This window comes from Pipistrellus kuhlii, unplaced genomic scaffold (genome assembly GCF_014108245.1).
Source record: "Pipistrellus kuhlii isolate mPipKuh1 unplaced genomic scaffold, mPipKuh1.p scaffold_m20_p_9, whole genome shotgun sequence".
Lineage (NCBI taxonomy): Eukaryota > Metazoa > Chordata > Mammalia > Chiroptera > Vespertilionidae > Pipistrellus > Pipistrellus kuhlii.
This window is the reverse complement of record NW_023425595.1, coordinates 11,334,153-11,358,161: the sequence shown is the minus strand read 5'-3', so window position 1 is coordinate 11,358,161 and position 24,009 is coordinate 11,334,153. Positions and strand designations below refer to the sequence as shown.

Genomic DNA, 24,009 nt, shown 5'->3' with positions numbered 1-24,009 from the left:
AGCCACCGGGAGAGTGGAAACCTGAGCCTGGACCGTTGGGATCAGCGGGGTGGGGGTGGGTTACGGTCTGAAGGGGTGCAGGAAAGGTGTGGAGGTCGGGAGGAAAAGGGGTGCACCAAACGGTCAGTCGGAAGGATCTGTATCTAGGGAGCGGGTGTAACAGGAGATCAGTGAGGAAAATAACAGCTTCCAGCTTTCCTCCTGGCGGCTCTCAATCTGCATTTGCACACCACGTGGGACGGCCACGTGGCACCGGCTCCCAGGTGTGACCACGGAAGCCTCCTCCGGGTCGGCCCGCGGTTACCTTCTTCCTCGCCGGGACTCTATGGTGCTGCCATCCGTTCGGCCGCGGGGCCCGCGCTCCGCGCCGCCGTCCCCCGGCGTCTCCTCTCTAGGCCGTCCTCTCGGTGGCCATTTTGCCCGAACGCTATTAGCGGCCGAATTGCGTCAGTTTCACCCGGGTCGGGGCCCTGGGGCGGGGCCCTCATTGGCGGGGCTCATGAATAATTGAGTGCCTATTTGCATACGGCCGGGCGAGCCCCGCACGGGCTTTCCACGCCGGATTTCCATTGGCTCATGGATATTCATGAGGCGCCTCGGGGGGCGTGGCCCTGGGCGTGGCTGGGGGCGGGGCCCCGGCGGCTGGTTCTGGCTTGGTTGGCGGTGACGGCGGCTGCGGCGGCGGCGGAGAGTGGCGTCGGGGCGCCCAGCCCGAGCTGAGCGGAGCCGGATCCCGGGGGAGCGCGTGAGTGCGCGGGGGCCGGCGGGAGGGCGCGGGAGGGGGCGGGGTCCCGGGCTGGGGGCGGGGGAGCGGCATGGAAGGAGTGGGCGCTTTCCAGCCTGGACCTTAGGGTGAGGTGGAGTTGGGGTTGGCGGGGGGGGGGGTGGGGGGGGGGGGGGGGGCGCGGCGGGCGGCGAGCAGGAAAGTTTGCAGGGGCCAGGGGCGCGGAGGAGGCGCCGGGCACGTGAGAGCGGGCCGGTGTGCGCGGGGGCGGAGGGTGCACGGCCCGCGGCTCGTGCTGGCGGCAGAGCCAGAAGAAAGGGGGGAAGGGGCGAGGACTTGAGGCGGGGCCGGGGTGGGGGGTAGGCGGAGCTGTTGTTAGAGGGACCCCTCCCTCCCCCTTCTTTCGGATCCGCGCTAGCCCCCTCCCCCTGGGTCCCCCCCTCGGCACGCCCCCGGCCACCCCAGCCCGCCCCCACCCCGCCTGTGTCCTCGGTCCGTCGTCTCTTCGCCGGCTGCTTCGCGTCCCGCGCACTGGTCTTCCGCTCCCGCTGCCCCCGCCCCCGCGGCCCCCCTCCTCTCCTCCTCCTCCCCGTCGGCTGCTGCCGTCCCCTCTGTCCCCAGCTTTCCCACTGGGCCTCTCCAGACCGCCCCTCACCCTGGCTGTTCCGTCTTCCGCTGGCCCTCCCTCCCTCCCTCCCTCCCTCCTCCAGCAGTTTCTGTGCGATCCCAGCCGACCTGTCTGGGTCTGGATCCCTGCAGAGATCCTAGGGTCCGTAGGGGCCGAAGTCTCTTTGGGCCCCTGCGCCCCGGCGCCCCGGCTGGGACTGCCGGGCCTGTCTCTCCCCCCAGCCCTTGTTGGCAGCCCCTGATTCCTGGGGTGGGGAGTGCTCAGAGCCGCTGTGATTCTGCAGCCGGGGCTTTGGCACCCGGGCTCCCCGCCTGGGGCCTTGGGGCTGCGGTGGGTGGGATCTCCTCAGCTGGGGAAGCCGGGCGAGCCCCCACTCCATTGCTGCGCGCTCACCCTGCAGAGGTGCCCATCAGGCTCCAGGTGAAAGAGTGTTTGGCTTCTGGGCCCGTTTGTCTCCATGTCTAATCGCCCACACCGTGTTCCTTGTAACAATGTTCAAGGACAAGGAAACAATCGTGTGTTTTAATTTTATTTTTCCTTTCACCGGCCCCTCCCCCATGCACGCTTGTCCTGGCTCTGCATACTCACTCACCCACCCATAGCGTGAGCTGTGAGTGCACCGTGCAAGTTGGCTGACCAAGGGGATTGACAATCGTGGGTTTCTTTCTACCCTCTTCTCTCGACTCCCTCCCATCTTTGAAACAAGTTGGGGCAGGGTCAAAGGTGAGGGGTGGGTGGGCATGAGAGGGCCCTTCTCTGGATTGGGCGCTGTGTTCCTCTTATTAGGAGTGGGTGGCTCTGAGGAAGGCTGTGCCCGTTGCAGTTCGGAGAAGGTTAGCTTTTCCGCAGGGGGTGGGGGGGGGTGGGGGCGGTGGGGATGGGGGTGGGTGAGGGGGGTGGGTCTGTGCATACCGTGTGTTGGGAACTAGAGGGAGGAACTGGGGGGAGGGTGTTGTGGATGGGATGCTGCTTCGGGAGCCAGGATGAGAACTGAGGAGGTGGTGGAGTCTGAAGCACAGGTGACATGACTGGGCCCTGGGGGAGTAAAGGAGTGGTCTGGGGAGAGGAGGAGGTGGTTACCAAAGCTGGGTGACACTGAGGGGCATTGTTTTCATAATGGCCAATGTTATTGGGTGCTTACTATGTGCTAGGCATGCTCAGCAATTTGCATCTTTTCCCAGTAAGTCTCCCAACAGTCACGCTAACTCCACTTTTCAGCGAGGGAGGGAAACCGAGGCTTAGAGCAGTAAGCACTGTGCCTGAGGGCACACAGCTAGAAAGTGGCAGACCCACCCAGCACTGAATCAGACCCCGATCTCCCTCCCTTTATAGGCTCAGACGAGGGACACCCTATGACTTCTCTAGGGCCGTGTCACTTGGTTTAACATTTTCTTCTGCCCCTCAAAACCCCTCCGGCCAAACGTAGGCCAGTGAGGGCCACCCAAGTGTCACCAGTGCTTAGACTGTGGCTGTCCTACCTGGACTGTCCTCGAAGGGGAAACCCCAGGGAGTCTTTTCTCCCCAGGCCACCCCACGACCGGATGTTCTCAAGCCCCGTCCCATTCTCCCAGCCCAGCCCGGGCCGGCTCCTCCTTCCTCTTGGCGCGGCTCTGGAAATCCAGTGGGAGGCCATTGCTATGGCAACAGGACTAGGCCCTGGCTTTTACCTCATCAAATTCCGTACTGAAGCCAAAGCAATTGAGAAATTAAAGGGAAAAAAAATGTATTCCAGATGTTTACTTCTTATTCCTTATTTTTCCGTGTTTGGATGAGACTGCTCCGAGGGAGGCGGGGAGTGGGGCCGGGATGTGGAAGGAGGAGGAGGAAGGGGGGAAGAGGGAGCCACTCCCAGCTGCAGGAGGGAGGGAGGGAGGGAGGGAAGGAGGGTGAGCGGGAAAGGGAAGGCAGGCTGTGGGGTGGAGCCCCAGGTTGGGGAGGAGCGGGTTTTTCCCGTCTCCTGTGAATCTTCACGAAGAGGCTTCAGACTCTGCTCTGCCCTCTTGCTCTGCCCTGAGTAGATAGATACCTGGAGCAGGCTGCTGCCCCCAACGGGGGCCCTGGGAACAGTAAGTGGGGTGTCTTGGAGAGCTCAGCAGGGGAGGGAAGAGTAGGTAGCTCCCTGAAGCTCCAGGACTTTGGGGCTGGGAGACCAGAGTTGGAGAATGACGTGGGAGGAGTTGAGGATACACTGCTGGGGACCTTTCTTGACCTCCCGCCCTGCTCTGAAGTTCCCTCTTCCTGTCCCACACTCTGCCTCTGCTGGAAGTAGCAGGCTTCCCTTGGCCAAGCCTACTGCCAACACCCAGCCTTCTCTCCTCCTCGCTCTTGCTTCCTGGGTCTTTGGCTGCCCAGGCTCACACCCTCTGCTTCTCAATTCTCATGCAGGTTCTGCCGAATGTGATGAAAGTGTCTGTTCTCAGGGAAGGCACGGCCATGGCTTCCCCACCTCCCCGGGAGATGGAGGAGGAGCTGGTATCTGCTGGCTCTGAGCCAGGTAGGTGCCTACGGGTACAGGGTGGAGCCGGGTGGAGCCGGGTGGCTGGGAGGACAGAGAGGGGTGGAGGCTGAGCTCCCGTTCCGAATTGGAAGGGGTGGGGGGAGTGATGATTCTGCTGAGGTGGGAGGCAGGAGTGCGGGATGAGTTTGAGAGGTCCTCAGTTCCTGGCGAGACCCTTTAGAACAGTGAGAGGTCTTAGATCTACAGCAGATAAGAACACGCTAACCTTCAAAGATGATGTTGGTATAGCGAGTGTTTTGAGAGGAGCAGGCTGAGGTCTAGGTGAGAAGTGACGTGTCCCTATAGGGATTTGAACCCAGGCCTCCTGGTTCCTGTCTAGATGCCTTTTTTAGGCCGAGCCCAATGGGTGGCTGAGAGGGCCTTGGCAGTGAGTAATTCCCATCTTTTGTTTGGCTTTGGAATGCCTTATATAGAAGGTAGCTTCCTGATCTTGTTTTTTTTCCCCTGTAGCAGATTTACTTCTGTGTGGGTTAGGTCAATAGTAAGTTTGCATTCCTCATCACACACCTGGGGAGGTGGCCTGGGTGTGTACTGGGGAGGAACAGCCAGGAGGCAGAGCTGGGAGGCTCAGCTGGGATGAAAGGTTTGCTGTGAATGGTAGATTGATAGGGTGTCACGTAAGAGGACAAGACTGGATTGGAGAAAGGTTGGGCTGAGTGCTCCCTATGGGTAGGTAGCATTTATTTATTGGCTTATTTACTCATTCATTCATTCATTCATTTATTAAGAATGTGTTAGATGTAGAGTAGGGTACAGGGAGAATTAAGGTGTCAGCTGGACCCTTAAGTAGCTTTAGCTCATAGGAGGGATTGAATAAACATTTTGAGAATTTGGAGACAAAAGGTGCTTCTGGGATATGTATGGTAAATCAAGGAAGGCTTCATGGCAGAGGTGACATGTGGCTTGTGCCTTGAAGGTTGTCAACATTTTGAGTCTAGTAGGGTTCTTCTGACAGCCTCCCCAACCAACCTTTCCCTTTCGGCAGGTGACCCTCGGGCCAAACCCCCTGTCAAGCCCAAACCCCGGGCCCTGCCTGCCAAGCCAGCCCTGCCTGCCAAGCCCAGCCTGCTGGTGTCCGTTGGGCCGCGGCCACCCCGGGGTCCTCTGGCTGAGCTGCCTTCTGCCAGGAAGATGAACATGCTGGCAGGACCCCAGCCCTACGGCGGCAGCAGGCGCCCCCTTCCCTTCGCACCAAGACCCCCGGCCGAGACACCTGCAGGAGGAGAGGCCACCCAGGAGGCCGGGAAGGAAGAGGTGCCTCCGCTGACACCCCCGGCTCGGTGCGCTGCCCCAGGGGGTGTGCGGAAGGCCCCCGCCCCCTTCCGTCCAGCCTCCGAGCGCTTCGCGGCCACCACGGTGGAAGAGATCCTGGCCAAGATGGAGCAGCCACGGAAGGAGGTCCCCGCCAGCTCCGACCGCCTCTGGGGTTCCCGCCTCACCTTTAACCACGACGGCAGCTCCAAATACGGGCCCCGGACCTACGGCGTGGCCGCTGCTGCTCCTGCGGATGAGGATGGTGGGACCCTGTCCAGGGAACGGTCCCAGGAGGGGCCTGCGAAGTCTGCCGCAGAGCGCCCCGAGGAGCACAGCCGGACCCCCGAGGAGAGGTGAGGGGCGGGAGGCGGTTGCGTTCTGTAGGACGAAGGTGGTGCCCTCTCCGGGACTCTGACCTTCACTGTTGGGTCCGCTGTGTGCTGGGAGTGCAGGCAGGGCCCGGTCTCAGTTACAAAGCTCTCGCCGGCAGACGGTGTTATGACTAGATTCTCTTCACAGTTATAATTTTCTTCACGGAGTTGATGGGCATTTATGGAGAGTTCGGATGCATAAGGTGGAAGTTTCTTTTTAATGCCAGGAGCTGAGCTTAGCCTCATGTAATCCACAGCCATTCTGTTCAGTGAAAGGAATATTGATGTTAAGAGATGAGGAAACAGGTTCAGAAGGGACTTGCCATGGCTCCTCAGTAACTAAGACAGAGCTGGGCCTTGAGTTCGTGTCTGTTTCCAAAGCACGTGCTCTTACCTGCCGGCTCCTGCTGCATGCGGAGCGGCGCACCCCGGGGTGCCTGTGTGCGAGGAGAAGGGCACGGTCTGCCCGCGGGAGTCTGATGGGAGAGATGAGACGTGAACACACCTTGATGCCAGGCCAGCTAGTGTCACTGAGCAGAGATTACGGCCGGGCTGGAGACTGTTGGCTGGTAATACACCTCTTCAGAGCTCTGCCAGTGTAGAGAAGGCTGGCCAGGAGGTGCCTCTTGGGGTGGAGGGCACAGGGGCGTGGAGGAAGAGGCCAAGGGATCCTCAAGTGCCATCCTCAGGACCGGGAGAGCCTGCTTGAGGCACTGTTGGCCCCCTGGGCCCAAAGGCTCCCCTCCCCTTCCTGTCCCCGGGAAGGGCAGGGGGAAGGGCAGGGCTGCTGTGGTCTGGGCTGAGCCCAGTGCCGAAGGCCTCTGCCCTACCCTGCCCTCCAGCCCTGCCCTTTTCTCACCTGGAAGTACCTGGAGGGCAGGGCTCTGGATTAACCCTTCTTTGTCCAGGGCCAGGGCTCCTGGGCTGGATTCAGCCCTCTCTCCTCCCTTCCTTGGCTCCAAGCAGAGCTTCAGAGGAACAACTTCAGCCTTGGAAAATCACTCTGCCCCTCTCCCTCCCCCTGCACTCCTTCAAGAAGTATTGGCAGGGCAGCCCGGCCAGCTGTACTCTCCCTGGCTGGAGGAGAACATTAACCCCATAGGGGCTGCGGGGAGGAGGTTACCTTCTAGGGATCACTGGGGAGTGTGGGCTTCCGGGATGGATTTCCTGAAGGGATGAGGGGAATTTAACCCTGGGCAGAGAGGGAGGGAACAGGCGCTATCTCCTGAGCCATTTTCTCCATGGAAACTGGGTAGTTTCTCTGTCCCCAGGGGTCCCAGGAGGACGTGCCTGGGGCGGTTAACTTTGGGTGCTGCTCTAGCTCTGTCCCCTTATTCATCTGTCACGGGCTTCTTAATTCTGTGCCTGCACTCTCTGTCTTTCTCCCTCCCAGGAGCCCTACTTTGGACCGGGCCTTCAATGGGGACGTGGCTCAGCCGGCCAGCTCTGAGCCACCAACTGACGTGAGTTATCCTCCGCTATGACTTGGACTCACAGCATTTTAAAGCTGGAAGGGTCACCTGAGATCATCTGCTCTCTCTCTTTCCGGTTCTGAGGGGGGTACTGAGGGTCATGGGGGAAGGGATTTGTCCAGGGACTGGCTGGTTTCTTGACTCCCAGGCCAGTGCTCTTGATCAAGTGTGGTCCAGGCCAGGAGACTGCTCGTTATAAGGAATAATTATCCATTGTAACTGCCATCGGTCACGCACCTACTGTGTGCTGGGCATGGGCCAGGGACGCTGACGAGCTTAATCCTTGGGATACTGCAGCTAGTGCGCCCTGTTAGTCACGCAGGAGAGGCTCCTGAGGTGAAGTAACTCAGCCAGGGGCTGAGGCAGGCCCTGAGTTGTCTGACTCGAGTGCTCTCCTGGAAGGACTCGGTACCTTCCTGGCAAGCAGGCCAGGCTGTCGGGATCGCAGGGAGAGGGGAGCAGCGGGGTGGCGGTGAGGATTGAGAGGTGATGACTGATCGCGTGGTGATGAACAGGCCACTGGGAGGACCTTGGCTGGAGTGAGGGCCTTGGAGGAGAGTTGTAAAGAGGCACCGTGCGCTCTGGGCTGCAGGGAGCTAAGAGCAGCAGCAGGGCCCGCCGGGGGCTGTGTGAGCAGTCCAGGGGTGAGGTGATGGACCCTGGAGGTAGCCTGTGGTGCAATGGGGGGAAGTGGTTAAGTGGGACGGAATTTGAAGGTCAGATTTGGGCAGAGTTTGCAGATAGATTGACGGCAGATAGAGGGAGCGTGCACACGGAGCCAAGGATGGCGCCATGGCTTCTGGCCTTAGCAACCGGAAGGACCAGGTTACCATTTCGTGAGAGGGGACTTGAAGGGTGAAGCGGGATGGGAGGAGATGGGAGGCGTTTGCTTCTGGATTAGTTGAGTTTGAGATGTCTTTTAGACATCCACTTGGAAATGTCGACTGGGCAGTGGGCTATTTGAGTCTGGAGCTCCAGGGACTCATAGTTCAGACCAGCTGAGATCACCGGGGTAGTGGGTGAGCCTCTGGAGGGAAGAGGACTGAGGCCCAACCCAGCCCTGCTCAGCTGAGGGAGAGGATGGAACAGCAGACAGGTGGGAGGAGAGCTGGCGAGAGTGGAGTCCTGGAGGCTGTAGGAAGCCAGCTTTCATGATGGGAGGAGGAGGAAGGAGGAGGGTGGTTCAGCCTGCAAATGCTGCTCACAGGTCAAGGAAGGTGCCCTGGGAATGGGACTTGGCTACAAGGAAACATCGTGACCTCGACCAGAGCAGTTAGGTGGCAGGTGCAGGAAGCAGCCTGTTTGGGGCTACAGTAAAATATAGACAAGGTGTTCAGGAAAGCGGTAGCTAGAGAGAGAGGTGAGGGCAAGAGTGTTTTTCTTCTTTAGGGTGAAATCAGTGAGAGCAGTTTGTGCTGTTGGAAATGATCCAGGAGAGGAGGAAAAATCAGTGACTCGGGGGAGAGGGGTTGGCCGTAGCCCCAAGCAAGGACAGTTCCCTCTCTGGGATCCCGGCAGGTAGCAGGGTGTGGGCGCGAGACACCGGCCTTTGTGTTCTCAGGGGGTCGGCAGCTGCAAGAGGATGGGAGCAGATGCCTGAAGTTTGAAAGCATTGTTCCCATCATCCCACAGCATCCATTCTTTAGAAGGCCTGTCCTGAGAGGCCACGTGCACAAATCTTATTTACTCCTAAATCTGTGAGGGGCACATGGTGGCCACCAGCCCTGATGGACAGAAGGGGAGGCTGAGGCTCAGAGAAGTCAGGTGACCACTGTGTGGAAGGGCCTACAGCTTAGGAGAGGCGGTGCGGGTGACTCCGTGCCTGCAGCCCGAGGCCTGCCTGCTTCCCTGGGCAGCGCTGGTCCCTGGGGGTGCACCGAGCAGGGTGGGCAGCTCCACTCCCCCGAGCTGCTCCTGGGAGCTGTGCTGGGCTCAGGGTCCCGCTCTGAAGCAGAACCCCCACGTGCCCGATGGTCAGATTTCCCAATTCCCTTCTCCCTTTATGAAGCCGGAGTTCTTGACCGTGAGCCATGGGCTCAGGGGGCCCTCCGGTGAGCTTTGGGATAGGCGGGTGGGAGTGTTTGAACCCCTGGAAGTGTGGGTCATACTGTGTGAATAGGGCTCTGTGTTTTCTGGGGAGAGGGAGGGTCTAAAGGAGGGGGCTGAGAACCTTAAGTCCTCATACGTGGGGCCTTTCCCAGCTGTGCTGAGAGGCCCCCCAGTTTTCTGCTCCTGTCTGTGGGGTGAGAGGTGAGGAAGCAGCTGACCTGTGATCCCTGTGGGGTTGGCAGGGGTCTCCTCCACCTGCCAGAAGATGAGTGAGGGCTCTCAATCTTTCTCTTGCAGGTTTCCAAGCCCCGGGTCCCCTCAAGTCCAGGCCCCTCCGCAGAGAATGGAGGGTTCACCAGCCCAGGCCTTCCTGCCGAAGTCTCAGGCCCGGCCCCTGGGTCTCCCCAACTTCACTCCCCCTGCCAGACCTCTCCTCGCCACTCTCATCCTCCAGAGGCCTCGAGTCCCGCCGCCGCCTCCTCCTCCGGGCCTTCTCCCCGCCTCCCTGCGACTCCAGCCTCTCCAGTTGTGGTCCTGCCAGATGAGGGCACCTGCCAGGCCCCTAGCCCCGGGCTCCCCGCTTTGGGGGCCCCATGTGCCCCCAGACCCAGTAGCCCTCCTGTGGAAAAGGTCTCGGGGAGCCACAGCCCAGAGCAGCTTCCAGCCACCTCGCCCCGGCCCCCGATGGAGGGGGGCGAGCTGCTTGATCCCGATCGGACGTTGCCACCTGGCGAGGAGGTGGCCGGGGGTGGCGCGGGGCTCCGGCCCGCCGGCATGGGCCAGCGCCGGTTCTCCGAAGGCGTGCTCCGGCTGCCTGACCAGGACCAGAAGCTGGGCGGCTCGCTGGCGGACCTGCTCCAGAACCAGGGGGGCCAGTCGGCCCTGGACCGTCCCTTTGGGTGTGGGGCAGAGTCCAACTGGAGCTTGTCACAGTCCTTTGAATGGACCTTCCCCACCCGGCCTTCGGGTCTCGGGGTGTGGCGGCTGGACTCCCCGCCCCCCTCCCCCATCACCGAAGCCAGTGAGGCCGCAGAGGCGGAGGCCGCGGCCGCGGAGGCTGCGGCCGCGGAGGCCGAGGCCGTGGCCACGGAGGCCGGGGCCACGGAGGCTGGCGGCCTGGCTGCATCCGGCAGGGAGGGCGTGCTCCAGCAGGGCCGAGGGGTCTGGTCAGCCCCAGAGGGACCAGGGAGGCCTGGTTCTTGGGCTCAGGCAGATGATGCGGGCAGCTCCCCAAGCCAAAAAAAGGGTGACGGGGAGAGTCAGCCCCCGTCCCCAGCCGATCCCACCAAGCCTCTGCCAACCACAGGAGGCTCACCTGAAGAGGGCCTGCTACAGGCAGAGGAGAGGTGTGAGGAGCGGGAGCCCCTGGCCGGACAAGAGTCCCCGCTCCCTCCGGCCACCAGGGAGGCCGCCCTGTCCGTCCTGGAGCCGGTCCTGGGGCAGCGGCAGCCAGCACCCCCTGACCAGCCCTGTGTCCTCTTTGCCGACACCCCTGACCCTGGGAAGGCCCTGCCTGCTGAGGAGGAGGCTGTGACCCTGGCCCGGGCCGAGACCACCCAACCCAGGACCGAGGCCCAGGAGCCCTGCAGGGCGTCCCCCGAGCCTGCGGGTCCTGAAAGCAGCTCCCGCTGGCTGGATGACCTCCTGGCCTCGCCGCCCCCCAGTGCCGGCAGTGCGCGGCGGGGAGCTGGACCTGAGCTGAAGGACACACAGACCCCGAGTGGCTGCTCTGAGGTGAGGACGAGCACAGGGAAGCCGGGGGCCCTCGGGATGGAAGCCAGGGCTTCAGGGCTTCGCTCTTTCTCAGTGGACTTTATTTGTCTAGAGCACATGTGTCAAACACAAGGCCCGCGGGCCAAATCCGTCCCGCCAGGCCTTGCAATGTGGCCCGCACCGCGCTGTCATCACTGCACTCCGTTGCGTTTCCATCACAATGACAGTTTATGACTGTTCAGTAAACCATTCGGCCCGCGATTTAGGCTGGATTTTAGATTTTGGCCCCTTCTCTGATTGAGTTCGACACCCCTCGTCTAGAGCCTGGGGTACAGCACTGAGCAAGGCACCTACGGAGGTGCTCCCTCACAGCTGTGCAGCCTGGCAGAGTGGCAGGGGCTGTGGATGGTGCTTAGAGTTTAGAGCTTGTACCGGTTCCAGCATCCACTAGCTGAGTGGTTTTGGGAATGTGCCCTAACCTCTAAATGTCAGCGTCCTTTCATAATAACATTAGGGTTGTACTGCAGGTAAAGTGATATGCGCCACACGCTCCGTGCTTGGCACATACAGGGTGTTCAGGCCTTTATTAGGACTCGTATTGTGAAAGGCTCCCGAGCGTGGCCACGTACAGCGTGGGTGCTGGAACCTGATGGCCTGGGTTCATCTCTGGCTGTTATTTGCCCAGGTGTGACCTTGAGTGAGTTACTGTCCTGCCTGTGTCTCAGTGTGTGCAGCTGAAATATGGGAATAACAGTCATGAACTCTACCCAGTTAGGGTCCTTGTAAAGACTAAAGGAGCTATGATACTGTCTATGAAGTATAGACAGTAGCACCTGGCTCTTCATGAGTACTTAGTGAGTTTGTTTCTCTCTCTCTCTTTGGATTCTCAGAGACCCCTTGGTTGGGCTCACAGTGATTGCCATTGAGCTCAAGACCGCCTTGTAGACTGGCAGCCGAGGTCCATAGCTGGCGAGCCAGTGCCCTTTCTCCTCCCACACTTCCTCTCATTTTTAAAGGCTGGGGTCCAGGTGGCTTTTGAAATGTATTTTTCTAGCCCAGCCTGGGCTGCTAGGGGAGGGACTGCAAGAAAGGAGGAGCCAGGGGCCTTTTGAGGGAGGTGGTGGAAGAGGAGGAGCAGGAAGGAGTTAAGACCCAGCTCGTTCCTGCGGTAGGTGTGTCTGTCCCGGGATGTGGGTGACTCAACGGGCTTCTGGGCGGGGCCAGCCAGAGCTGCAGCTGCTTTAGAGGGAGTAGGGCCAGGGTGAGCCCAGAGCCAGAGCCGGAGGCAGCAGCCGACAGGTCCTGGCGAAGGGGAGCGGCCCAGCCCTGCCTACCCAGCTGCCCGGGGTGGGTGCTGGGGGCAGGGGCCATGGCCCAGCCTGGGGATGGGGAGCACAGCATGTCTGTCCTGGAGAGGCTGCTGGCCAACGCAGCCCTGCGGGATGAGGCCGGCCGGCTGCACAGCCCTGAGGCCAGGGCTCCCCCGCCCTCAGGAGTGAGTCAGGGAGTTCGGGTGTGGAGCCCTGGCTGGGTTTTTGCCTGTGTCAGAGGCTGTCCCTCCTGTCTCCCCCCGGGGTCAGGGGTGAGGGATGGCTGGGAGGTCTTCCTGGGGGAAGGGGTGGGCAGTGGGTGCTTTCCTTAGGGAGGGAGGGCTGGGCACGTCTGGGACTAAACGGGGCGGGGTGGTGGTGGAATCGTGCAGTGGAAAGGAGGTTGCGAAGGGGCTTTGAGTGGTGTCTCCTTTCATAAAAAAAAGCGGGCCCCACTCCCTGTGAAGACCCCACCAGGCCAGGCTGCCTCTCTCCTGGCCGGTGCCAATTGCTGCCAAGTGTTGCCCAAGGGCTGCAAACATGACCTTAGGGTCATCGGTTGAGTACCCATTGCAGAGTGCTCTTTTCGAGCCAGTGCTATGCTGAGGACTTGGCTTAAATAGTCTTGTTTAACCCTCCCTAACCACCCATGTAGTAGGAGTTATCTCTGTTTAAGGATGAGCCCATGAGGCACAGAGTGGTTAAGTGATTTGCTCAAGTTCACACAGCTGGGATTCAAACCCAGGCTCTTTGTTGCCAAAGTGTGGTGCCCTCGCCCGGGCCCCAGACGGTGCCAACTCCAGTGCTGGATGGACGCTCAGCATTGTTCCTTTGTTTTTCTTTTCTGGTTCCCAGGGACTCCTCGGCTGGGCCCAGAAGGATCTGCAGAGCGAATTTGGGATTGCCGCAGATACACAGTCCAGCAGTTTTAGCCCTTCCAGCTGGTCCCAAGACACTTCTCAGGACTATGGCCTTAGGGGTGCGAGCCCTAGAGGGGACCCAGGCCTTGGAGAGAGGAGCTGGTCCAGCAAGAGCGGGCAAGGAGCAGGGGAAGGGAGCGCCAGGGAGTGGTCCGGCAGATGTGGCCTCGTCGGCCACGGGGAGGCGGAGGCCCACCAGGAGGTGGAGGTCGGCAGCCCGCAGGGGCGCGGGGGCCTCCCAGCCCAGGACCGGGTGATCGGAAAGCCAGCCCCGCTCGGCACCCAGCAGAGCCAGGAGCCGGATGCCCAGGACTGGGAGTTCAGAAAGAGGGATTCCCAGGGCGCGTACTCCAGCCGGGATGTGGAACTCCAGGACCAGGAATTCGGGAAGAGAGATGTGCTGGGCTCTTACAGCAGTCAGGACGCGAGCCTCCAGGACTGGGAGTTTGGGAAGAGGGATTCTTTGGGGGCTTATGCCAGCCAGGAAGCGGAGGAAGGGAGGAAGAAGGACCCCCTGGGCAAGTACAGCAGCCAGGATGCCGACGAGCAGGACCAGGAGTTTGGGAAGAGAGAGGCGTCGCGTGGCATCTTCGGCAGCCAGGGCGCCGAGCAGCCGGACCTGGATTTCGGGAAGAGCGCCTGGATGAGGGACTACAGCAGCCGAGGCAGCGCCACTGCCCTCGGCCCCCAGGACCGAGGCTTCGGCGTGAGGGCCCTGAGCACCTCGTTCGGTCCCGAGGAAGCCCAACAGCAGGACGAGGAGTTTGAGAAGACCCTGAGTGGAGGAGATGGCCCGGGCCAGGCCAGCGGGGACGCAGGCCAGCCAGAGGAGAGAGAGTTGGGGGCCTTGTACAGCCCCGGCACCCCCCAGAACCAGGATGGAGCACTGGGACCGAGAGCCCAGAGTAGCTGGCAGGACAGCGGTGCCAGCCAGGAGGTTGGAGGGCTGCACAGGAGACAGCAGGCAGGGGACCAGAGCCCAGGCGATGCTGGCCCGGAAGACAGGGAAGCGGGGCAGCGAGGCTGGGCCGGCGACTTCAGCCTAGGTGTGGTCTCCCAGCCTGAGGTGGCCTTCAGCCCGGGGCGGCGTGACTGGAGTGGCGACTTCTGCCTGGAGGCTACCGAGAGGAGCCATCACTTTGGGATCATTGGCCATGACCGGGTGGGCGGTGCTGGCCCGAGCCCTCCCGGCCAGGTGGGAGGTGGCCACTTCGCGTCTCCGGAGAAGACGGCCTCGACCGGGTCCGTGGACTGGACCGACCAGCTGGGCCTCAGGAACTTGGAAGTGTCCAGTTGCGTGGGCTCTGGCGTCTCGAGCGAGGCCAGGGAGGATGCCGTGGGACAGACCGGCTGGTCGGACACCCTGCGGCTGAGAGAGGTGGACCTTGCTAGCCATTTGGAGGCCGGGGGCTCCGAGGAGCCCAGGGAGATGGGAGTTGGGGAGAAGGACTGGACTTCGGATGTCGGGGTGAGGGGCAGAGATTTGGCCGGGGTGGGGGAGGTGGAAGGCCACAGCCAGGCCAGAGAGAGCGGCGTGGGGCAGACCAACTGGTCAGGCGTGGAGGCCGGAGACTTCCTTAAATCCAGGGAGCGTGGAGTGGGGCAGGCAAGCTGGACACCGGACCTGGGGCTCAGGAACATGGCCGTGGGGCCAGAGAGCAGCTCCAGGGAGCTGGGGGTGGGCCAGGTGGACTGGGGTGACAGTCTGGGCCTGAGGAACTTGGAGGTGCCATGCCACCTAGAGCCTGGAGGTTCTCGGGAGCCACGGGGATGCGGAGTGGGGCAGATGGACTGGACCCAGGACTTGGGGCTGCGGGACGTGGAGGTCTCCGGGACTCCGAGTGAAGCCAGGGAGCACGGGGTGGGAGAAGTCAGCCAGTGCCCAGAGCTAGGCCTCAGGGACACTGGTGTCTTGTGCCCTGGCCAGGAGGCCAGAGACCCAGAGCCCATGGAGGCCAGGGAGCTGGGGGTTGGCGAGATGAGCGGACCAGAGACCCAGGGCGAAGATGACTCCTCGCTCTCGCTGGAGACCTGCTCTGAAGACCCCGGGATGGAGATGGGAGAAGCCCCCGGCATCAGAGCCAGGTAAGGGTGCACCACCACCATCCCGGTGTGCGAGGAGAGGTGTGCCGGATGCCTGGAAAGCTGCAGCCTGTCTGAATGGTGGCGGTGATGTCGGAGGTGTTACTGCTTTTGCAGCCCTCTTTTTAGGCTTTGGTGACCTCATGTTGTGACCGCTGGGGGAGGTGGTACATGTCCCACCTCGGAGGCTCCCACTGAGCACAGTGGCTGTTCCCCAGGCCGCTCTGCTCTAAGCCACAGGAGCTCCTGGGCCAGGGACCACGGTGCTTTCGTGGGCGCAGGAACGACTCTGTCTTCTTGGCCTTGGCCACTCCACGTCGGAAGTGGAGTGGACAGTGGCACATTGTCTCTCAGGAGGTTAGGAACATGGTGCTTCTTGTCTGCCCAGAAGAAGCAATAATTTAAGAACCCAAAGGACACTGGGACCTGACTCGTGGCCGCATGACCTTGGCCTCCCTGCAGAGTGGCTGAAAAAGAACTTTGTCCGGGAACACATTGGTAGTTTTGTGAGCCAGCCACAGTCTGTCTCGGGAACTTTTAGGTGCTAAAGCCAACTGAGGTGATTTCCCATCCGGAAAGAGTGCAAAAAGGCATTGCATCTCCTTTTCAGTGATCCCACTGGCACTGTTTCAGATGTTCCCCCTTCTCCCCGCCTTTGCCCAGCTCCATCCAGCTCCGCCACCCCTCCCTTGGCCTTCACCACTCTATTGTTTGTGTCCATGGGCTGTGCATAGATGTTCTTTGGCTACTCTCGTCACCTTCTATCCAGGTCTCTCCTCCCCCTCCACCCTCCCCTAATTCCCCCCCTCAATACATGGCATCTCTTTGTTAACATTTCCATCTACTGAGATTTGGATTCATTGTCTTGATTGAGTGGAGTGTTTGACCTCTCCCAACCCTAGAGCTGCTCACCAGCCATGGTAGGAAGGGAAGGGAGGTGTGGGGCTGATGGTAGTGGGAGGGGGGCAGGAGGGACCAGGAAGGGTCTGGAGGGAGGGAATGGGGAGGTGTTGGAGGGGTTGGGAAGTCATTAGGGACTGAGGAGGAGGAGGGGGAGAGGAAAGGACAGAGCGTGGGGCCAGGCTGATGCCCAGGGGGCTGAGGCTGTGTAGAGGGAGATGGAGGAGGTGGGGAGGAGGTGAAGGCTGCAGGGATGGGGCTCCTGAGTCCTGGACATCTCTGAGCCTCTCTCTGTCTGACGTGGGACTCAGGAAGCCTCAGCGTTCCTGGTGCCGGCAGCATGTGGGCGCCTGTGGTTGCTCTGATTGCTTTTTTGGGGGGGGGACTCAGGACTCTGCATTCCCCCAGGGCCTCGCTGCTCACCTGACCTCATTGGTCCTCACAGCTGCAGGTGGAACAGGAGGGATTTCTACCTCTCCGGTTTGCAGGAGAATGGCAGTGTTAAGGCCACAGAGTCAGAGTGTGTCTTTCCTACATCTCTGAATGCCCTTAGGAGCAGCCACTGAGTTCAGGGCTCAGACTGCGGAGCAGTGGCCCCCCTCCACCTTTCCCCTCCAGTTGGGTGGCTCTTAAGAAGGGAAAGGGAATATCTTCCCCTTTGTCTAGGATGGAGGGAGAGGCTGGCCTGGGGGAAGCTGGTGAGGGGACCAGGCTGGGGACCAGGAGGTGAGTGGCAGAGAAGCAGGGAGCCCTCCGCTGTCTGAGCTTTGGTCTCCGTCACGATGTGCGGCTGCTCCAAGTCTGAGAAATGCTGGGTGCGCTGTGGCCACCCGGAGCCATAGAGTGCATGTGTGTTAGCAAGTACCAACCGCTAAAGCCTGGATGCCGAAGGAGGAGGAAACATGTTTACCTTTCTCCAACGGCCATTTTCACCACAGGAATTTTTAAAGCGTGCAATGCCTGACTTTTTAGGGGCACTGACCTCTTTCCCTTCAGATTGTCAGATAAAAAGTGACAATAGCCAACACAACAATAGCCGTCCAGTGTGAAGGAATCAACATTAGACCTATTTTGTGTGTGTGTTTTTTTAATCCTCACCCAAGGATATTTTTTTCCGTTGTTTCTTTCTTTTCTTTTTCTTCTTTTTTTTTTTTTTTAAGAGAATAGAAGAGAGGGAGGGGAGGGAGGGAGGGAGGGAGAGAGAGAGAGAGAGAGAGAGAGAGAGAGAGAGAGAGAGAGAGAGAGAGAGGGAAACATCTATGTGTGAGACACATAGATTGCCTTCCGCATGTACCCCAGCTGCCTTGGGGATTGGCCCTGCAACCCAGGTAGATACACACCCTTGACTGGGAATTGAAACCGAAACCCTTTAGAGCTCAGACTGATTCTCTAACCACCGGGAAACACTGGCCAGGGCTACACCTTTTTTTATTTTTTATTTTTTGGCAAAAAAAAATATAGATTTCCAGTGTGCTGCCAAATTTTAGTAATTAGCTTATGTATGCCATGAGGTGAAAAAGAATGGACATCACTGTTCTAACACAATGTTTCCCAAACTTCAGGAGTATCCAAGGGCCTCTTGAGCTCTGAGCAGCTGGTGTAGAGAAATTCTACGCTCTGGAAGGTTACTCTTTAATGGAAAAAGTGGAGGTTCCCATGGTGATGAGGAGTCCTTGAAGGTAGTTCAGCGCAGTCCTTGGGCCCCTCCGCTAGGTGTGGGACTGGATTCCGTTACATCTCCGTGACCTTGGGCGAGTTCCTTCTCGGCCCTCCGATGCCTCGGCTGTGGCGTGGGAGTGATGGACTCCCGGGTGTTGGCGTTCACGTGTGGGAAGGGGTAGATCTGTCTGACACGTGTTGAGCACTGGAAAAGTGCTTGCTACCTGTAGCTGTACCTGCTTTGCAGATTTGGGTGGATGTGTCCGTAAAGTGAGGCCGTGGGGACATTTTTGTCACCATTCCTGTGTGGGACAAAGGTTCCCCCACAGCAGTATTGGCTGGGATGCTGCCTAGCAAACTGACATGAAAAGACCGGTGTTGGAGTGGGGGTGGGCAGACGGTTGGGACTGCTCGGAGCCTCCTCTGTATCCAGGGCCACCTGGTCCCGTGGTGGGAGGGGGGGATGTGGTGAGGGAGGAGTGGCGCTCCTGGGTCCCTCAAGACCTGGTGCATTGCCCCCTCCCCTCTCTGGCCTCCTGGCCATCTCCTGCCCCTCCCCCTGAGCCTGTGGAAACCTGCACTTATTTTCGGCTCTTAGAATCTGAGAGAACCCTCAGAGATCACTCACTCCATGGATGGGTAAACTGAGGCCCAGGGAGGCAGTGTGGTGTGCTCCTTCATGTTTCCTTGGGCCCCAGCCTTGGGGTCACCTCTCTGCATGCTCTTCCTGTCTCTGGGTCCAGACCAGCTGCTTCCCTTTTAGACACATCATTCCAGCTCAAGCCCTGACCCCCTCAGAGTCTTGGAGCCTAAAACACTGGAAGCTGCTTTTTCCAGATCTACTGCATACCATTCCCGGGATCGCACCGGGAGTGCATGCGGGTGGGTCCAGCCCTCAGGAGACTCAGAATCCCGCTGGGGCAAAGATAAGCCAAGTTCGGAGACCAGGAGCCTGTGTTGAGGACGAAGATGCTTATCCTAAAAGGTTACCACATGTTAGCTATGTGCTGGGCACACATTTCTGCCAACAAACCCAGAAAAGCCTAGGTTTCTCTGTTGTCCCCATTTTACAGACGAAGACACCGAGGCTCAGAGCAGGTCGGTAACATTGCCAAGGCCACAGGCATAGCAGGGGAGGGGACCCAAGTGTGCCTGGGAGCGGCAGTGCGCGGCACAGCCCGTCTCCATTTCCTGCCAGGAAGGGGCTCAGGTAATAGGTGTCCTGGGTGCTCCAGAGGAAGGAAGCTTCTCTGGAAATGAAGAGACAGGTCCTTGTGCCAGCCACACCGCCTTCTCTGGGGTTCGGACAGGGCGGCAGGGATGGTCCCACTGCATTCCCCAGCATCCCCTCCCTCCCTCCCATGGCCTCCCCCAGGGCTGCCCTCTGCCCGCTGGGTGTGGGGCCAGGTCTCCCTCTGGATGTGAGTCTTTCTTTTCTTTCTTTCTTTTTTTATGATTGGTTTTTAGAGAGAGAGGAAGGGAGAGAGAGAGAAACTTCAATGTGAGAGCAAAACATCTATTGGCTGCCTCCCAGGGATCGAGCCTGCAACCCAGGCGTATGCCCTGACCGGGAATTGAACTAGCAACCTTTCAGTGTACAGGACGACGCCCAGCCAACTGAGCCACACCAGCCAGGGCTGCCTGTGGGTCTTTCCATCCACCCATCACTGCGTCACATCTCCTCAGCTCTTCCTCAGCCTGCTCTCTGCCCTACCCCGCGAGCTTGGGGCAGGGCCTCCTCAGGCTGGGACGGGTGCTGTTGCCACCCCCTCCTACCCCAGCCTCCTGATTTGAAGCAGCAGGATGAGCTGGCTCTGGCCCTCATCCAGGCTGCTGCACTTCTGCGGCGGCCTCCTCCGCCTCCCTCCCCGCCAGACCGCTTTAATTTCCATCTGTCAGCAGCTTGTGGAAGGACAGACTGACACACGTCCTTTCCAGCCCTCCCGCTCCGTTCTTGATACTGAATCACCTGCCTCGCTCTCCACCCCTCCCATCCATGGGGAATTCCAGGCCTGACTGGAATTTGACACGCCTGTGCACGGTGGTAGTGTGCGCGTGTGCACGGTGTGAGTGCGTGCGTGTGCATGTTGGTGTGGTTCTGCTGGCAGGAGTGACAACATGCACACCGTCCTGCCTGAGGTGTGCTTGTGAGTGGGTCGGGGTGTCTGTGTATGTGTGTGTGTATGGGGGTGTGTGTGTGTGGCATCTGGACAACACACGAGCTCCTGTGTGAGGTGGTGAGTGCACGTGTGCTATGCATATGTGTTTGTACTGTGTTTTGAGGGAGCAGCAGGCAGAAGGCACGTAAGCTACATTGAGAGGCACGCTTCCCCTGCACTCGGCAAACATTTGCTTAGTTCTGCTCCTGGCCAGGCCCGAGGCGGGGGCAACAAAGGCAAGAGGGGCCTCATCTTTGCCCTTGCGTTGTTCACAGCCTGGCAGTGGGGACAAAGCCTCAACCTCGGAGGAGGCAGGGGCCGGCCCGGGGAAGCTCTGGGCTTGCAGGGCCGAGGAAGGGCGGAGGCTGGGGGAGGGGAGCAGGCCAGCTTCCGTGGTGGCAGAGGAATTAAGCTGCAGGGAGAGTGAGTGGAGGGGTGGTGGGGGAAGCTTTCCCTGTGGTGGGCAAGGGAACAGGGCCTGGCATGCTCTGTGAGACGGGCACTGGGAGGGGTGACACGGTCAGGGGCACAGAAGAGGCTGCTCAGCTCATCCCAAGGCGCGTGTGTGCCCAAGCAGGTGCCCCTGGGAGGGCCGCTCGGACAGCTCCGACCACATGGATGGCAGTGGTAGCAGTAGCCGCTGTTCATCGGGCACAGGCTGAGTGCCAGGCGGTGAACTCGCCGTGCCCCAGGTTCTCATTTCATCCCCCCAACAATACGATAAAGTTAGAAGCGTTTGTAGGCGAAGGGACTCGCCCAAAGTCCCTTAAGTGGAGGACCCCGGATCTGAACCTGCCAGGCTGACCCAGCTCACCCCTTCTGTCTGTGTGGTGTGTGTTGTGTGGTCCTGCCTGTGCCCTTCGGGGGGGAGAGGGGGGAGGGGGGGACACAGAGCATTTGAAGGGGCTTTGGGGGAGGGCGATGTGGCCGTAAGGTGACCTTGCTCTCTGGTCCGGCTCCTTCGCAGCCCCAGCAGCGGTGGCCTGGCCCGCTCGCCCCCCTCCGCCGCCCAGGGCCTGCTGGAGGAGATGCTGGCCGTCAGCAGCTCCAGGGCAGTGGCCCGGAGGGAGTCGGCAGCGTCTGCCTCGGGCCTGAGGACCCTGCTGGAAGAGGAAGGGACCACGGCAGGGGCCGATCGAGGGGAGCCCCTGGAGCCCGGCAGGGACCGTCTGCCCTCCTGGAGGCCCCAGCCTGATGGCGAAGCCAGCCGGACAGATGAGGTGGACGGCAGCTGGGGCCCTGCAGGGCCCGGGCTGGGCGAGCAGGGTCCGATGCACCCCCCTCGGCGAGCCTCCCAAGGCCGTCCCCCCAGCTCTCCCAGTCAGGACTTCTCTTTTATTGAGGTTAGTGGAGGGTGAGCCCAGGGCAGTGGATGGGCTATTGGGGAGGGTTGGGGGGGGGGAGGTGGTGGAGCTCAGAGGCTGGTTCCTGGGGCTCCTCCAGTGGCTCAGAGCCCTGAGCTGTCTCAATCAGGAGGCAGAGAGGGTGGGGGGTGAGTCATGAACAGGGATCTGCTCCCAGAGACTGCCTTTGGAGGCCTCATGTGGGAGGGGGGCAGGACCACGGGACGGCGAAGGCAGTGGTGTTGCCGTTGTCCCGAGCAGGACACCGAGGTCCTCGACAGCGCCGTGTATCGAAGCCGTGCCAGCCTGGGGCGCAAGCGTGGGCACCGGGCCCCGGCCATCCGGCCCGGCGGTACCCTGGGCCTGTCCGAGGCGGCGGACTCGGATGCACGCCTGTTCCAGGACTCTACGGGTATGGCCAGTGAGTTCCTTGATGTCTGGGTCGACGTGGGGGTGAGCCGGGTGGTGGGGGCCCGGGGTCGCTCTCCGCTGAGCACTCGCGGGGCCCTTGCAGAGCCACGAGTTTCCCGGGTGCCGTCTTCAGACGAGGAGGTGGTGGAGGAGCCTCAGAACCGCAAGACACGGATGTCCTTGGGCACCAAGGGGCTGAAAGTCAACCTCTTCCCTGGCCTGAGCCCGTCAGCCCTGAAGGTACCGTTCGGCGACTCTGCCGACATCCCGCTGGCTGGCCCCTTGCATGCAGCCTTTCTTTTCCCCATCATCCATTCATTCCCCATCTCTTTCCCATTCCTCCTCTCATCCTGCTCCCCGTGGAGGGCCCTGCCTCACCCCGCGCTCGCTGTGTGTGAAGTGTGATGGACGGAGGAACCTCGTGGGGCAGTGGGGGACACAGCCATGTCCGTAGTTCTGGTGAACGGAGGAATTGAGGGGTCACAGGGAGGGGTCTCAGGGAGGTGCAGATAAGGGCTGGGCCTGCTCAAAGAGGGAGGTTATCACAGTGAGGTGCCGTGAGGTCTGAGGGTGCATTGGGAAGGCCTCTGGTAGCATTTGCTTTTAGCTTTGAGACATGCATCAGAGTTGGTGGGAAAGAGCAAAAAAGCTGGACGTCACCGCTGGCTTTGTCCAGCGGAGTTAGCCTGAACTCAGCAGTATCTCAACTCAGAGAAGTTTATCGTTAAGTGACTTCCCACCCATCGGGGTAAAAGGATAGCAGAGGGGTCTGAGCCTGGCTGTGGGGCCTGCCTGCCCTTCTCTCAGCGCTTTTGCCTGTCCCGCTGACATCTGTTTGCACCGGGCTTGTCTCTCAGGCCAAGCTGCGCCCCCGGAACCGCTCGGCTGAGGAGGGGGAGCTGGTGGACAGCAAGTCGAGTCAGAAGGAGTCCGCGTTCCAGCGCTCCAAGTCCTGCAAGGTCCCAGGGCTGGGGAAGCCCCTCGCCTTACCTCCGAAGCCAGAGAAATCCTCAGGGTGGGTGACCCGGACATTGACTAACCCCGCTCTTATGCAGAGGAAAACCGAAGGCCTGGGAGGAGGTCCACGTGCCCCAGATTAACTGTATTAAGTGGGTGGCGGAGTTCCCGTCTCTGCAGCCAGGCCCCGGGCTGCCTCTTCTGATTGGGGTGCGGGTTTTCGACTCCTGCCTCTCGTTCTGTTCGGCTTTCCTCAGGTTGCTTTGTGACCTTTGCCCTCTGCCTTCTAGGTCAGAAGGATCATCGCCCAGTTGGCTACAAGCCCTGAAGCTGAAGAAGAAGAAGGTCTGAGAAGTCACTGAGGTGAGGGCAGCTCCCTGGGCTCAGGCCTGGCTGGGCTTAGGGAATGGGGTTCAGGGGTGATCAGCGAATCCCCTGGAGGATGGCGGGACGTTCCTCTTTGCTCTCCATTCCCCTTTCTCTGCCAGGCTGAAAACTGGCAGATGGAACCGAGTTCCAGAGACTTGGGGGGCAGGGGAGAGGGGTTGTCCCTTGGCCTCCCCTCAGTGTTGCCCATAGAACAAAGTGTTGTCATCTGGCCCTTGATGGACGAGGAGGGCTTCTGTCCTAGCCTTCCTCCCTGGGCCAAGGGTGGTCCCCGGGCCCTGTGGCTGAGTGTGCTCCCCAGCCCTTCTGGTCTGAGACCCTCCTTACAACGAGGCTGTGTGGGGAAAGCTCGATGGGCAGGGAAGGAAGCCAAAGCATCTCCTCTCCCCGCCTCGGTCGGCTCCATGAGCTCTGCTCTTCCCTCCCGCTGCAGGTCCTTCCATCTGGCAGTCCCAAGCAATGCCCGTTCCCGTGGGGTCCCTGCGAGGAGATGGCTGGAGCCCCTTCTTCCCCCGTGTCCCAGGCTGTCACCTCCGTCCCCCTCCGCTTCTGTCTGAGGAGCATCTGGGGAGGCACATTTATGCACTTTGTATCACCTTCCCAACTGCCCTCTACACCTTCCCTCTCGGCCTGGATTTCGTCGTGAGTGGACCGAGGTTCTGGTCCTCCCTCCGTGTATCCCCCTTCCCTTCCTGCTTCCTCCTCCAGCCTCCCTTGGGTTTTGTTTTGATACCAATTTATAACATTTTTTATAAAAGCCTTTGATTTTGTAATGGATGGAACTCGGCCCCGCCCCAGGTCTCCCTCTGCCCTGCCAGGTGCCCCATAGAGACCAATAACATTTTGCCACTTGAAACAATAAAGTTTTTTTGGAATTGGTGCTGCCCAGGTGTGCTATGTGGTCGTGGTGCCCCGTATCCCTATCCAGGGCTGTCGGTGGGAAATGCTGGTTCTGGCCCGGACCCATCGGGAGCTCACTCTGCCATTGAACATGTCGCTACTGTTGCACTCCTGGGCTCGGTGTACCTGAGACGGGTGTATTGGTTCTCAAAGGCTGGTAGCTGATTCACACAACCTCCAAATCTCAGTAGCTTACCGTACAAAGGTTTCTTTTGCATAAATAAACTGCTCAATCCGGGAAGGTTGGTGGTG

The 24,009-nt window shown here is 60.3% G+C and overlaps 1 protein-coding gene across 9 annotated transcripts; it reads left to right on the top strand.

Annotated features, from left to right (window-relative positions):
• Positions 1-598: 598 nt before the first annotated feature.
• TNKS1BP1 (tankyrase 1 binding protein 1) lies at positions 599-23,737 on the top strand. Of its 9 annotated transcripts, none has more exons than XM_036426510.2 (12): positions 599-745; positions 3,738-3,846; positions 4,856-5,477; positions 6,889-6,958; positions 9,314-10,750; positions 12,895-15,044; positions 20,727-21,102; positions 21,361-21,523; positions 21,617-21,753; positions 22,371-22,528; positions 22,761-22,833; positions 23,291-23,737. In XM_036426510.2, exons 2-11 carry the CDS (start codon positions 3,753-3,755, stop codon positions 22,819-22,821), a joined length of 5,268 nt encoding a protein of 1,755 aa, XP_036282403.1. In that variant the 5' UTR covers positions 599-745; positions 3,738-3,752; the 3' UTR covers positions 22,822-22,833; positions 23,291-23,737. The 9 variants fall into 9 exon arrangements, with proteins under 9 accessions (XP_036282403.1, XP_045433545.1, XP_045433544.1 ...); XM_045577587.1 differs by having other exon boundaries at positions 613-745; positions 3,727-3,846; positions 21,364-21,514; XM_045577585.1 differs by having other exon boundaries at positions 613-745; positions 3,727-3,846; positions 21,364-21,523.
• The last annotated feature ends 272 nt before the right edge of the window (positions 23,738-24,009 follow it).

Excerpts from the sequence above, each read along its gene's own strand:
- TNKS1BP1 (XM_045577584.1), top strand. The coding sequence starts at position 3,732 with ATGCAGGTTCTGCCGAATGTGATGAAAGTGTCTGTTCTCAGGGAAGGC. Across the intron at positions 21,103-21,360 it reads AGGACTTCTCTTTTATTGAG|CAGGACACCGAGGTCCTCGA; the intron begins GTTAGTGGAGGG and ends CGTTGTCCCGAG. Across the intron at positions 21,754-22,370 it reads TGAGCCCGTCAGCCCTGAAG|GCCAAGCTGCGCCCCCGGAA; the intron begins GTACCGTTCGGC and ends CTTGTCTCTCAG.